A 13,139-nucleotide genomic window follows, 5' to 3' on the forward strand; every position below is an offset into this window, starting at 1 on the left:
TCTATGTAGTCATTAAACATATAAAATAGAAATTGAGGCCACAGAACCACTTGCTCACTGTGAGAAATTAGATCGCATCATTTCTTTACACTAATATTTCCTGTTTGTTCTTCTCTTTGGCCCTCTTAGGGTTTTGAATGAGTTTATTATGAAAAACCCTAGCTTGGAAAATAAAAAAGACCAAAGAGACCTCCAGGTAAGTCGTTCTGAATTGAGAGCTGTTGCCAGAACTCTGTGTTTCTCAGTGCCCTCTAAAATGGGAAGGTCAGGAAAAAGCATCTGTGAAGTTTTGCGTGTGTGCTCCTGTACGCACATGGATATATGGTTTCTCCTTGTGTCTTTAGGACGTAACTCATAAAATAGTGGATGCAATTGGTGCAATTGCTGGTTCTTCTTTGGAACAGACAACATGGCTGCGGCGAAATCTTGAAGTTAAGCCTTCTCCCAAAATAATGGTAGATGGAACCAATTTGGAATCTGATGTTGAAGGTATTGATCTCAGACTTTTATGTTTCTGTCTGTAGGCATCTATTCACTAAGAAATTATTGCCGTTAGCACTGTAAGTACTGTAAAGTTACCCTTTTCTCATGTTCAGCAGTAGCTTAATTCAGTGGTGGCGGGGGGAACCTAACCATGTCTTTACTTTACTTGTCTTTTTTCTTATTTAGATATGTTATCACCTACAATGGAAACCTCCAACATAACTCCTTCTGTGTATAGTGTCCATGCATTGACGTTACTCTCTGAGGTAAATATTACCAAATTCTTTCACATGAACTTTCAAGTAAACAGTTTCACAGTTAAATATTAGCAAGTAATTCTTACAGAGGAGATTTTAATTTGAAAAACTATTTTGTACTTCAAGAAAAATCACTTTAGAAAATAGTTCTGACTTTGTATTCAGATGAGTAGTTTGTTAAATATTAGTGATAATAAATTTAGATCTCTCTCGCCTCCCCGTGTGCTGTTTTTTCAAAGTGTCCTTTTTAGGCAGGGTATAGCTCAGTGATAGAGCACATATTTAGCATGCATGAGGTCCTGGGTTCAATTCCCAGAACCTCCATTAAAATAAATAAATAAATAAACCTAATTACATGCCCCTCCACTCCCCCAAAAAAGTAAAAATAAAATAAAACATTTTAAGTGTTTTTTAAAAAAACGATAAGTGCTTTTGTATCACAGTATGGTAGGGATGGGTGGAGGTGGCATAATGATGCTGGCCACTGTAGTATTTTACAGTTTACCAAACATTTTTGTATATATCGTCTGACATTTCTTTTTTACACCCTGTTATACAGCCTTGCAGGTCATTTTTATTTCCCCTTTTCAGGAGTGGATACTGAGCCTCACAAACAGTATGACTAACGCCAAACAACTATTAATTGACAGAGCTGCAGCTCAATTCATTTGGTTGGATTTTTCCCACTCCCTCTCTTAACCCAGTCAGAAAAAGAGAATACTGTTTCTAGTCTTAAATTTGCTGTCTACTCACCATCACATTGGAAGGTTCTTAACCTCTCTTTTTCCATTCTTCCCTATCTTGGCTGTACGTAATAAAATTTGCTCATATTTATATCCTACAGTTATAATGGACAAAAACACAAATAGTGGTAGAAACCATTTATGTAAAAATAGGGAGCTTTGATTTTAGATTTTTGTAATTTTTTAAGGTATTCTGGTTTTCTTACAGACTGAAAACCACCCCTGAATGCTATCATTTTCAGCTCCTAGTGTATGCATTCCATTTAGTTTCTAATGTTTTTTCAGGTTTTGGCTCATCTTTTGGATATGGTTTTCTACAGTGATGAGAAAGAACGAGTTATTCCTTTACTAGTAAACATTATGCATTATGTTGTGCCCTACCTCCGAAATCACAGGTACTATTATTATTTAACTAGATTTCTTAGTTAATTCATAGTCTGTTAGAAATAAATTGTGTCCCTTCATTGCCATTTTTGGAATTACCATAAAATAAGTTTATTTTTACCTTGGATTATAGTGATAAAGAAATTATTACTCTTACGGTGTTTTCTCTTTCCCATCCTTGCTTTAGGTAAATGTGAACGCTTAGGAATAATATAATATGATGATTAAAGTTATAACATATAGATTAAGGTAGTTTTCCTTCCTCCTAGTGCACATAACGCCCCTAGTTACCGAGCCTGTGTCCAGCTGCTCAGCAGTCTTAGTGGGTATCAGTACACACGGAGAGCTTGGAAAAAAGAAGCCTTTGACCTCTTTATGGACCCCAGTTTCTTTCAGATGGATGCGTCTTGTGTTAATCAGTAAGCCATCTTGTTTCTGTTCAGCATGATAATACATCTCACAAAGTCTGTTGAAATCAACTCCTAACTTGCAAAGTAGAACACTTTTTTAATAATAACAACAACAAAATCTTACTTATGTACCATAATCCTCATCTCTTTCAGTTGGAGAGCAATTATGGACAATCTGATGACACATGATAAGACAACATTTAGAGATCTGATGAGTGAGTATTGTGGGATGACTACCTAAGCAGTGTCTTTTCTGTATGGTCCGTTCTTATATTTACTTTGCTCTTTTCTAGAAGCTACTGAATTAGCTCATTGTCAAGTTATACACAGTATCCTACAGGAACATAATGTTAAAACTTAAAAAGGACATATATAAATATTGTGATGAATGTTGTGATGAATAATAAGTAGAACTATCTGACCACGTCTAATTTGTCTCTAAATTGTTTCCCCAGCACATGGTATAGAACCTGGCACATAGTAAACACTAAGTAAGTAATTATGGAATGAATGAAAGACTGACGGGTAGGGAGGCCGAGAAAGGCAGGCAGTTGGATCAGACCTATCAAACAACTCACCTTAAATTCTGGGGCTATGTCCATCTCCTCTGAAGGAAGAAAGAGAGGGGCCAAGAAGGTCAGAATCACTCTCCACCCTCGTCTACTCTGTCTTGATTGATTTTATAGAGTTCCTCATAGTATTTCATCTGAACAAAAAGGTTTTCTTGATTTTTCTTTTAAGTTTGAAAGTGACTAAACTAATGACCTTAAATAGGCAGTAAAGTTGGATGAATCTGTATGATTTCATGTCAGTTCTTAACACAAGCTGCAGTTTCCCCATCTGGAAAAGAGACACAGTATTTTTATCTTCACAGCATTGTTTTCTGCCTTGGAGGGGAGCCCCAAGCTAAGCTCCTCTCTTGAATGTAATACTTGCCTTTTTTTTTTTCCAGCTCGCGTAGCTGTGGCTCAAAGCAGTTCACTTAATCTCTTTGCAAACCGTGATGTGGAGCTAGAGCAGAGAGCTATGCTTCTCAAAAGATTAGCATTTGCTATTTTTAGCAGTGAAATTGACCAGTACCAGAAATATCTTCCAGATATACAAGGTAAATAGTGGAAAATACTGTCTCTATTTTCTAAACTACAGGGTTTTTTTGTTCCTTTGAAAATACTTTCCCTAAATTGTAAGTTGGGGTGAAATATACCAAGTGTACACAGGCGGAGAATGTTGCAGAATTAGAAATTCGTTCTTCTGAAACAACAGAAATGATCACCACCAGTATGTAAAAGAAATCAAACACTGACTTTATAGGACTTGCCTAAATATGGTCTCTATTTTATTTTTTGGGTCACATTTCTAGGAATTCATGTTTGAGAATGAGGTATAAGACTTTTGCTGCAAGCAGGCATGTTAGTGGTTTTTTATTGTGGATAACGGGTTATAAACCTTTAAAGAGAGAACCAAACTACAGGCAGAGCCAGGAAATGTTGGCTAGAAGTAACATTTGGAGATTTAGAGTTTGGGGCCAGGGTGGGAGTTGTGTAAGGTTTTGATCACCATCATTTGGGTTTGGTGGCCTCTGTGTCCTGCAGGATAGCAGCGCAGTCATCACCCTGTGCCACCAAATAGCTCCGTAATGGGAGCGAACTTGCCCCGGCAGAACTGTTGCTGCCAACTCAGTGTGCTTGTGCACTGCCGGCCTTGTGAGGCAGCATGGGGACTGGGTTGGGAAGGCCAATTGTCATCGCTTAGTGAGATTATTTTTCTCTCTCAGAAGATAAGTGACTCCTTCTTTTCTAACGCTTTATACCTGATGTCCAGTGTACTATATGCACACGATTTGTCCTGTGATTTTGTTTTTTTAAGTGGACTAGATTAGTGCTACTCAAAGTGTGGTCCATGGACCAGTATCAGTCTGTTATTCCATCCATGATGAGGTAAGTACAGAAATGTAGAATAAGCATTTTAAACCTCTATAGTGATTTGATAGCATCTGCTGAATCTAGTAATAAGAACATGGCATTTGTATTTTATGTTTCTTCAATTTGATTTTTTTCTAGTAATTCATTTTTATGGTATTTTATGAGAGTGTCAATCTGCAAGAGATTGGAAATTTTTTAACAAGTTGATCCTTCACCACAGGTAGTTTGAGAAGTACCAGACTAGGTTATTTAGAAAAGTTCATATGATAATGATTCTAATTATGCAGATATTGAAAATATTCTGTATTTCTTTCAGAGCGATTGGTTGAGAGTCTCCGTTTGCCCCAGGTGCCAACTCTTCACTCCCAAGTGTTCCTGTTTTTCAGAGTGTTACTTTTAAGAATGTCTCCACAACATCTTACCTCACTCTGGCCCACCATGATTACAGAACTTGTGAGTAAATTTTAATTCAGTAACATAATAAATCTAAATTATAAAACAATGTGATTAGCATCAACATGTTTACTGGATAGACACTAACCTTGGAAGAGAATTGAACTTTAGTTAAGCCTGTTATTGACAGTCTTTACAGTTGAAAATAGTAAAACAAGTCAGATTCTGACCCCATATGGGCTGATACTTTGCAATATGCAGCGTTTGCAATATTAGCTCCTTGTGAATCATTACTTTTTCTGATCTGGTTCAGTTCATTCTCTTCTACACCAGATTTTTTTACTTTGTCATGGCTGCCAGGCCTGGTTGCCACCCACAGCAGTACCTCTAGAGTGATTAGAGATGGTTTAGCTGGATTTAGATGGGCTGACGTAAGGCATGTGTCACTCTTGAAGTGCAGCACATATCCCAGGCAAGCTGCTTCAGAGAGACTTTGACAAGATTGTGTTAACTTCCAATCAGTAAAACCTTCCTAAGTCCTACTACACCAGTCCTTCCTGCTCCCAAACCAAACCTTGTCACCTTCCCCTGAATGACCTGGGGAGCTGGGGGGAGAGAGGTGAGTAAAAGGGAAGGAATCTGTAACACTGCAAACCCAGCATTTATAATTTCCCCACAAAGAAATTGGCTGTGATATTTTTCCTTTTTTAATAACTGTAACTCTGTTCTGTAATCACCAAATAAAAACATGCCTTCATCTCACCTTGACCAAATTAGTAGCAAGGTTCTATGCTAAATTTGCAGTTTCACTTTTAGGGACTAAGTATAATTTAAAGATCCTGAAGTTGTGTCCTGAAATTTATATTTGAATTAACGAAAATATAGCTTAATGATAACTTAAAAGAATGATACTAAACATTTAATATTAATTCCATGGTCTTCAGGTACAGGTATTTTTACTGATGGAGCAGGAACTCACTGCTGATGAAGATATCTCACGGTAATATGGACTGCATTTCGGTACCTTCTTGTCAGTGTAGAATGTCCCAAAATCATCCAGAATGCTGCTTTATAACTAGGAGACTACAGACACTAACTTCTATCTGAATACTTTCTATATTTAGCCTCTTATTACCCAGTTGATCATATTTGGATATGATACAGTTTCATTTATTCTTTAGGCATTTTAAACTGGATTAAATTATCAACATTTGTGGCATTTGGCCTGTGGACATAAATTTAGTTGAAAACAATACTGTTTCAGCTACATGAGCCACGTTGGTTTAGTGGGCCAGCTCTTGTTCCTGAAACATGCAGCAGAATCTGTTATGGTAGGTGACAGGACTAAGGTATCCGTATGTCTAGATCTTCCAGAATGATCTCAGTTTAATGTACTGTAATTTTATTCTTTTTAGTAGAGGCATTTTATTAATATATGACTAAATATATTTTTCTTTATGTAGAGATTTTTGTACAAATAAGTTTGTAAATTGAAAAGTTACTTTAATGTTGTTATTTCTTGAATATATTTTACCCTTCTTTAGTACTAGGTTTATAAGAGAGTCCTCTGTACTGACAGCTGTGTTTACTATAGAAAGTTTCCTTCACCATCTTTGCAGGACACTAAGTAGTAAGGAGGTCTCTTGGTTTTACAGCTTGTGTTTTTATACTTCTTGAGTATAACAAGTTACTCTCTACTATTTTTACATTCTTAAAATTTAAAGAACAAAAATGAAATTTTGACAGCAGTAAAATTAATTTAGTCATGACCTTGCTTAGCAATTACTGGTATACTTATCAGAATGATTATGAAAAATATTAGCTAGCACTTTGAGGTTTTCCAGGAGTCTCCTGTTAGTAAGTGGATGTAACTGCTGAAAGCACTGTCTCCTGCTTATAGGACTTCAGGCCCCTCTGTGGCTGGTCTGGAGACAACCTACACAGGAGGTAATGGCTTTTCTACTTCATATAACAGCCAGCGGTGGTTAAACCTCTATCTCTCTGCTTGCAAATTTTTGGATTTGGCTCTGGCATTACCCTCCGAAAATCTTCCTCAGTTTCAGATGTAAGTAGAAGTAAAGTTACTAAACAGATTTTTAAAAATGCATTTGCTTTTGTCAGTGAATCTAAGGCTAATTTAAAATTTTTTTGTGTAAATTGAAATAGTCATAATTTTTTTTGAAATGTAATTGTTTTGGCAGGGGGATAATGGGGCATCACAGTTATAGGGAGCTGCTGAAAGTCGTTGCTGTGGATGTATTAACACTGGCAGACCATTCAGTCAGCAAAATGAGTACCCACCACATGTGAGGCAGCGGGATACATGCTCACCAGCGTCAAGTCCAGTGTAGGAGACGTTCAGTTAAATACATGATGGATGTTCTGATAGCTGACTTGCAGGATGCTGTGAGGCCACACAGCCGAGACCCCTCCTGGCTCTGAGGGTCCGAGCAGGCCCTGAGGGGACTTTTAAACTGAGGTCGTGAAGAGTAATGGTTGGGGGAAGTGCATGTGTGAAGACTTAGAGCTTGAAATGGACCTTTTGTGTGTGAAGTGTTGAAAAATCAGTATTGCTGGAGCAGAATGTCAAGAGAAGAGGCTGGAAAAGGCCTGAATTATGTAAGGCCATGTAAGCTATGGTAGAGTATTTGGACTTTTAACTAAGACGTTGGGAAGCCATTGAAGCATTTTAAGGAATGAAGTGATGTTATCAGTCTTGTATTTTAGAAATTTTTCTTTGGCTTTGTAGTTTGGAGAAAAGACTGGAATTGAGCAAGACTGGAATCAAGAAGCTTTTATTACAGATGATAGTGAATTGAACTGGAGAGATGGCAAAGGGGAATAGGGAGAAAATTAATAGATGTAAATTCTTATAAGTACCTTTTTCATAAGAGCTCAAAAATATTTAATTATGGTTTTTCATACTTAACTTTTTTAAGTAATAGGCAAACTATGCAAGATCATTTTATCAAAATATAGCTAAGATAATTTGAGGATTTATCCACATGATCAAATGTATATTTATATAATGTATTGAATTATATTAGTCTTCTGAAATAGAATATTAATAGGATAGAGTAAGATACCAGAATTTTTTTCTATATTTGGATGTGCTTAAATTTCTACAAATTGCTGTTTCAGAAGCTTTTCATTAAATTTAATGGTAAGAACTAGAAATTTTTTTAGATGATTCCAGTTCCTTTAATTTTTCTTTCCATTTGAAAATTATATACATCTGCTTCTTAATGAGTTTCAGTGGTTGGGTAGCTGTTAAACTGATGTCACTCCTGAAGTTCAGAAAAGGATACTACGCAGAATTGTAGGAAAGTGGCCAAAATTAACTAGGATGCTTGTGTTCACAAAGGTGATGGAAACTAGTCTTCATGCTCTAGGAAGAATATTAAATAGTGTGCTCATACTATTGACTTCTTAGCTTCCATGATGAGAACCAAATTGAGTTACCATCCTCTTCACTTGTCAAGATACAGTTATTAGAAAAGGGATGAAATATGCTGTAATATTAACTGTAGTTTTTTTTTTTAAGTACTATATCTTAAAAAAAAACTACAAGGTATAGTAAAAGATACGGAGAATTTAATAATCTTGAAAGAGTGGTATCTCCCTAAGCATGATATATATTTCAAAAGTTTAAAATACTTAATAATTTAATTACATGCAATATTAAGTCTCTATGTGACTAGAGAAATATCATAAAGTTTAAAATGCAGCAGTGAGACGGGAGATGTCTGCAGTGTATATGACCAAACTGTAGCTTGCTCAATTTTGATAACCCAACAGAAAAACGAGCCTATGACAGAATTAATGAGTAGTTATAGAAAAGGAATGGTTTGTAAACACAGGAAAAGTTGTTCAGCCATACTTATAAGAGAAATCCCAATTAAAAGTACTAATACAATCAGAATGGTAAAGATATAAAAGTGTATTTCCTTTTACCCTTAACAGTCGAAGCATTCTTACTCTTGTTGATAGTGTGTATTGATATTGTTTAACTTTTGTCCGAAGAAGTTAATATTTACCAAATTCAAAATACACATTCTCTTTAAGGTAGTAATTCTGCTATATCCAAGGATTTACCCAACCACTGTAGTCTTAGACATGCCCCAAAGTCAAAATTATGTAAGGGTATCTGTTGTGGCACTGCTTGTAATAGCAAGAAATTGGGCAATCTAGGAGACTGGTTAAATCAGTACCTTCCAACACTGGAGCACTATGTAGCTATTAAAAACGGTGGTGGTTTTTGTATGCTCTTATCTCCAGGATGTAATTAAAATACACAGCAGTTATTTTTAATAAAAGGAAGGAGTTGTTTATGTGAATGTGTTCTTTCATGCATAAACTCTGGATGGATATATAAGAAACTGGCAATATTGATGGAGCCTGTGGTAGGAGGGAGACTGCCTTTCTTTGGTATACCCTTTTGTACTTACTATTAGAATTTATTTCTAGAGTCAGATGTTAATTCTACTTGTTAAGGAAGAAACTAAAACTAAAAATAAACAAAAATCCAATGGAGATATGAAAGAAATCCTACTTAAATTTTTCTTAAGTTCTTTTTCAGTTCTTTGCCCCCAACTATGTAGTTAGGGGACATTTGGCCAAGTGTACATGGAAGCTTTTTACCTGTTAACAAATGAGCACAGAAACATTTGTTGAGTTACTTGCATTGTGCTCATGAAAAAAAATGGTGTTGAATACTTTCCAGGTTTACATGATCATTTACTCATTACAACCCTGTGAGGTAGTTAATCGTGTATTTACTGGTGAAGGCCAGGCTAAGAAGGATGCCCAAGGTGAGGGGGCTACAAGCGGGTATTTGAACCTGTGTGAGTAGTGAGGTCACGCCGTGTCTACTGTATTTATATGGCTTTGTCTTAGATGGCACAGAGTACATCTTATTGATATTGGTGGTGTTCTTCTATGTGTAGGTACCGATGGGCCTTTATTCCAGAAGCCTCAGATGATTCAGGTTTGGAAGTCCGAAGGCAGGGCATACATCAACGGGAATTTAAGCCTTATGTAGTACGACTAGCAAAACTTCTTCGGAAAAGGGCAAAGGTATTGCATTCTTTTATTTTTTTTTAAATATTTTTGTTAAGTGTAAGGAAGTAAAATCTGTAAAATATACCTGGATCTTAAGTACATCTTTCACTCTGCATCAGGCTAATTAATTATAAATCTTTGCCCAAGAAAATAGTTATGAATTTCTTATGCTCAGCAGTAGGCCTTTTTAATGAATCTTGTGTCATTTTTTCCTTTGCCTTCAGAAAATTTGAAAAATACATTGTACAATTTGGGGATAATCTGGGTTATTTCGTGAGTCCTAGTTTGCAACATGTGCTTTGAGTGCTCAGAAATTTTCCAGTCTTCTGGGGTCCCCTGTTCAGGCAGCAGCTCCTCAACCACATTCCGCTAACTACAGAAATGGAATGGAGGAGTGATTTAAAAGAAGGCTGTACTTGAAGGACATGAGGAACTTGATTTGAAATCAAGTTGTTTCTTTAGGGACTAATAAGTAAAAGAACAGAGATGAAGATGAAGATGAAAGCTGAATCCAGAGTTTAGGATAGGACTTGGGTATTTGCACTTTGATATTGCAGGGTCTGAAAAAAATAATCATTACAACAAATCTGGAAGCAATGTGATTATATGACCCCAGGCACATGTACTTTATGTCATTCCTGGATCTCATTACTAATAAAGAGTTTTTATAAGCTTCCTCCCTTATCTAAGGGATAAACATGACACTCTTTTGCACAAAACTTGTCCCACAGAATAAAAAAAGTGCTTTGATTGGAAAGCATTTTCCCATCCAAAACACCTAACACAAGGTCTTCATGGCCAAGCACACTTTTCACTGGAGCAAAGGCTATGAGTTCTCCTCTTTCCTTCCACAGGACAAGGAGGAGGACTTTAAGACAGTGATTTTGGAGGGATTGGAGATGGCCAAGGATCAGGTGAGGGTGGCTTTTTGATGCTTGTGATATAGCAGCAAAAGTTGCCACATCTGGACCAAATCTTGAGACACAAACCCAGGTCTGGATTTCAACAGTACAAGAGAGGTAAACAGGAAGGAAGTTTTTCTTCAAGTGTAGACTGTTGAAGTGAAAGGAGAAATCGTTCATATAGAAACATATTTGGCTTTTTAATTTTATTTATCGTTGATGAGGCGATGTAGTTGATTAAAAGCAGAAACACTAAAACAAGTACACTCTTTTTGGTCAAGAGCTTAGTAAAAGTCCTTCTCTCAGAGGTACATCTTGACAGGAATATAAACAAAAGGTTATCCCCATAGTTCTCTTACACTTAGAAGTCAGCCATGTGTAGAGGGTTTGAGCATTGTACTCACTGCCCTTCAGAGCAGATTCATCTCTGTATACCCTATAATTATTCATAGTTGGACTCAGGGGACTGCAGGTGGTGTGGTCAGCCAGTTAGTATGGTAGTCAGTCCCAGGACTGTCATTAGAACCAGTGTTACAGGTAGGAGAAAGGAAGAAATGAACTGATAGCTGTTTTCTTCTTTTTTTAATTTGGCCATAGATAAAGAACCAGATGATTTTTTCTTGTTTGCTCCTAGAGGCTTCTGTTTTAAATCTATTTTAAAATAAGCAAACTTTGTGAGCACACACAAGAAAATAAGCTGGATTTTGCACCTGCCTTCTCCACTAAAAAACTAGTGATATTAAAATATTAGGTAAACAGTGAAAAGTTTCTTAGCAACATCTGATCTTAGAAGGCAAACTCCATTTGTTAACAAATATGACAGGCTGTAACTCTGCTGCTTGAGTTGCACTTGATTTTTTTCTATCCAGTTGTTTGTTTACATTATCTTTATTCAGTGTGTTTTTGTATCTATGATTCTGCCCCAGTTCAGACATCTTCAGTTCTCTCATAACTTTCTCTAGATCGACTGGTGTCTACAGCTGTGTTTGCATAATATAGTTGCCTTCTCAAACTAGCCTCTTAAGTACGTAAGTTATTGTGTTTATATTTAGTTGACAGTTTTCACATACATTCTCTTGACTTCTTTGCTGCAAGATATATTGCCCCATTTTTTAAGTGGGGAACTTTTCTGTATCTTGCCCAAGGCTGCCCACGGTAAGCAGATGGCAGAGCCAAGACACTAACCCTGGAGTTGTTTTGACTCCAGGACCAGCGTTCCTCCCCACATGGTTTAGCACAACACAGAAGCAGACAGCAGTCTCGTCTGAGGGTTTCTTTCCTTTTTCTGTGCTGATAGTTAGTTATTACTCACTTTGGACCCTGCTACTATCCTCTGGCAAGTTTAAACTATTTGGCTAAAAGGGAATTGATTGATTTACTAATAGTGAAATGTGTAAGACTCCTATCCCTTCTTTTGCTTTAATTTTTAATTAACTAGTCCTTAGATACATTTAGTGGGAGTCCAGAAATCTGGGAGCTTTTTGAGTATATGCAAAGCACAACATAAACTTTTGTATTTGACTTTCCCTGTCCAAAACCAATTCTCCTAGCTAAGCTTACTTGTGCATTCTAGTTGGAAAATATTACTGCAGTGTTAGACACTCAACATATAATTAATTGGTACCAGAAGGCCTCAGTTAGAAGCAAGGTTTTAGCCAGTCTGGAATAAAGACTTCATGTCATCATTTGTATTCCTTTAACTCTGTGTGCTGTTATATTCTTTTCAGTTTCCTCATGTACTACACTGCCTGTGCATAACAATCCCCCTTTTGTTTCTGCAGAAAAATCCAGAGGAGGACAACTCAGGGAGAGCACTGGGCTGGGAGCCGGGGCACTTGCTGCTCACCGTGTGCACCGTGCGCAGCCTCGAGCAGCTCCTGCCCTTCTTCAACGTGCTCAGCCAAGTCTTCAACAGCAAAGTCACCAGCCGATGCGTAGGACACTCAGGGAGCCCCGTACTCTACTCAAACGCCTTCCCCAACAAGGACATGAAGCTGGAAAACCACAAACCGTTTTCCAGCAAAGCCAGGCAAAAAATAGAAGAGATGGTAGAGAAAGATTTTCTGGAAGGGGTGATAAAAACTTGAGCACCACAAGTGGTTCCATTTAGTTTAAATGTAAATGTAATTATTTAAAACAAACATTGCCCTGAGTTGTATAGTTTCTTCTTTTTTGTATGTAACAGAACACGCTTCAGATTGTACTTAATTTAAATATTTGTAAATAAGAACAAATGTCTGAATGTGGCCTGAATCAAGTTTAAATATTGTGGGCTCATATTGATTATGGTGCCTGAGAGAGATCTATATATACATATAGAGTCCATTACAGTCCATTGTTTATTGTCCTGAGTTGTCTTAAACCTGCCAAATATACACTGCACATTTTTATCTATTGGTTTCAGGCCTTGTTTAATTTAGATTGGTTGGGGGTTTCTTTCTTTCCCTTATTAACCACATTCTAGTATTAGAATGGCGCCAGTTCTCTGTCAGAGGCCTGGTAATGTATCATGACTAGCTACTCCCACATACCTTCACGGAGAGGAGCGAGAATGACTGAGCCTGGGCCACGCAGCCCTGTAAGT

At 37.0% G+C, this 13,139-nt stretch overlaps 1 protein-coding gene across 5 annotated transcripts in view; it reads left to right on the forward strand.

Moving 5' to 3' along the window:
* Positions 1-12,945, forward strand: part of DOP1A (DOP1 leucine zipper like protein A) — an 86,094-nt gene extending 73,149 nt beyond the window's left edge. For 2 of the 5 annotated variants that reach the window (XM_072965543.1, XM_072965544.1), the window contains exons 26-38: positions 130-196; positions 345-489; positions 670-749; positions 1,769-1,878; positions 2,137-2,286; positions 2,431-2,492; positions 3,230-3,382; positions 4,516-4,652; positions 5,537-5,592; positions 6,493-6,657; positions 9,539-9,668; positions 10,508-10,567; positions 12,337-12,945. In XM_072965543.1, coding sequence (XP_072821644.1) covers positions 130-196; positions 345-489; positions 670-749; positions 1,769-1,878; positions 2,137-2,286; positions 2,431-2,492; positions 3,230-3,382; positions 4,516-4,652; positions 5,537-5,592; positions 6,493-6,657; positions 9,539-9,668; positions 10,508-10,567; positions 12,337-12,642 — 1,621 coding nt within the window. In that variant the 3' untranslated portion in view covers positions 12,643-12,945. The remainder of the gene's footprint in view (positions 1-129; positions 197-344; positions 490-669; positions 750-1,768; positions 1,879-2,136; positions 2,287-2,430; positions 2,493-3,229; positions 3,383-4,515; positions 4,653-5,536; positions 5,593-6,492; positions 6,658-9,538; positions 9,669-10,507; positions 10,568-12,336) is intronic. The other 3 variants (XM_072965545.1, XM_072965547.1, XM_072965546.1) reach the window with 2 other exon arrangements.
* The last annotated feature ends 194 nt before the right edge of the window (positions 12,946-13,139 follow it).

Source organism: Vicugna pacos, chromosome 8 (genome assembly GCF_048564905.1).
Source record: "Vicugna pacos chromosome 8, VicPac4, whole genome shotgun sequence".
In the NCBI taxonomy this organism is placed as follows: Eukaryota; Metazoa; Chordata; class Mammalia; order Artiodactyla; family Camelidae; genus Vicugna; species Vicugna pacos.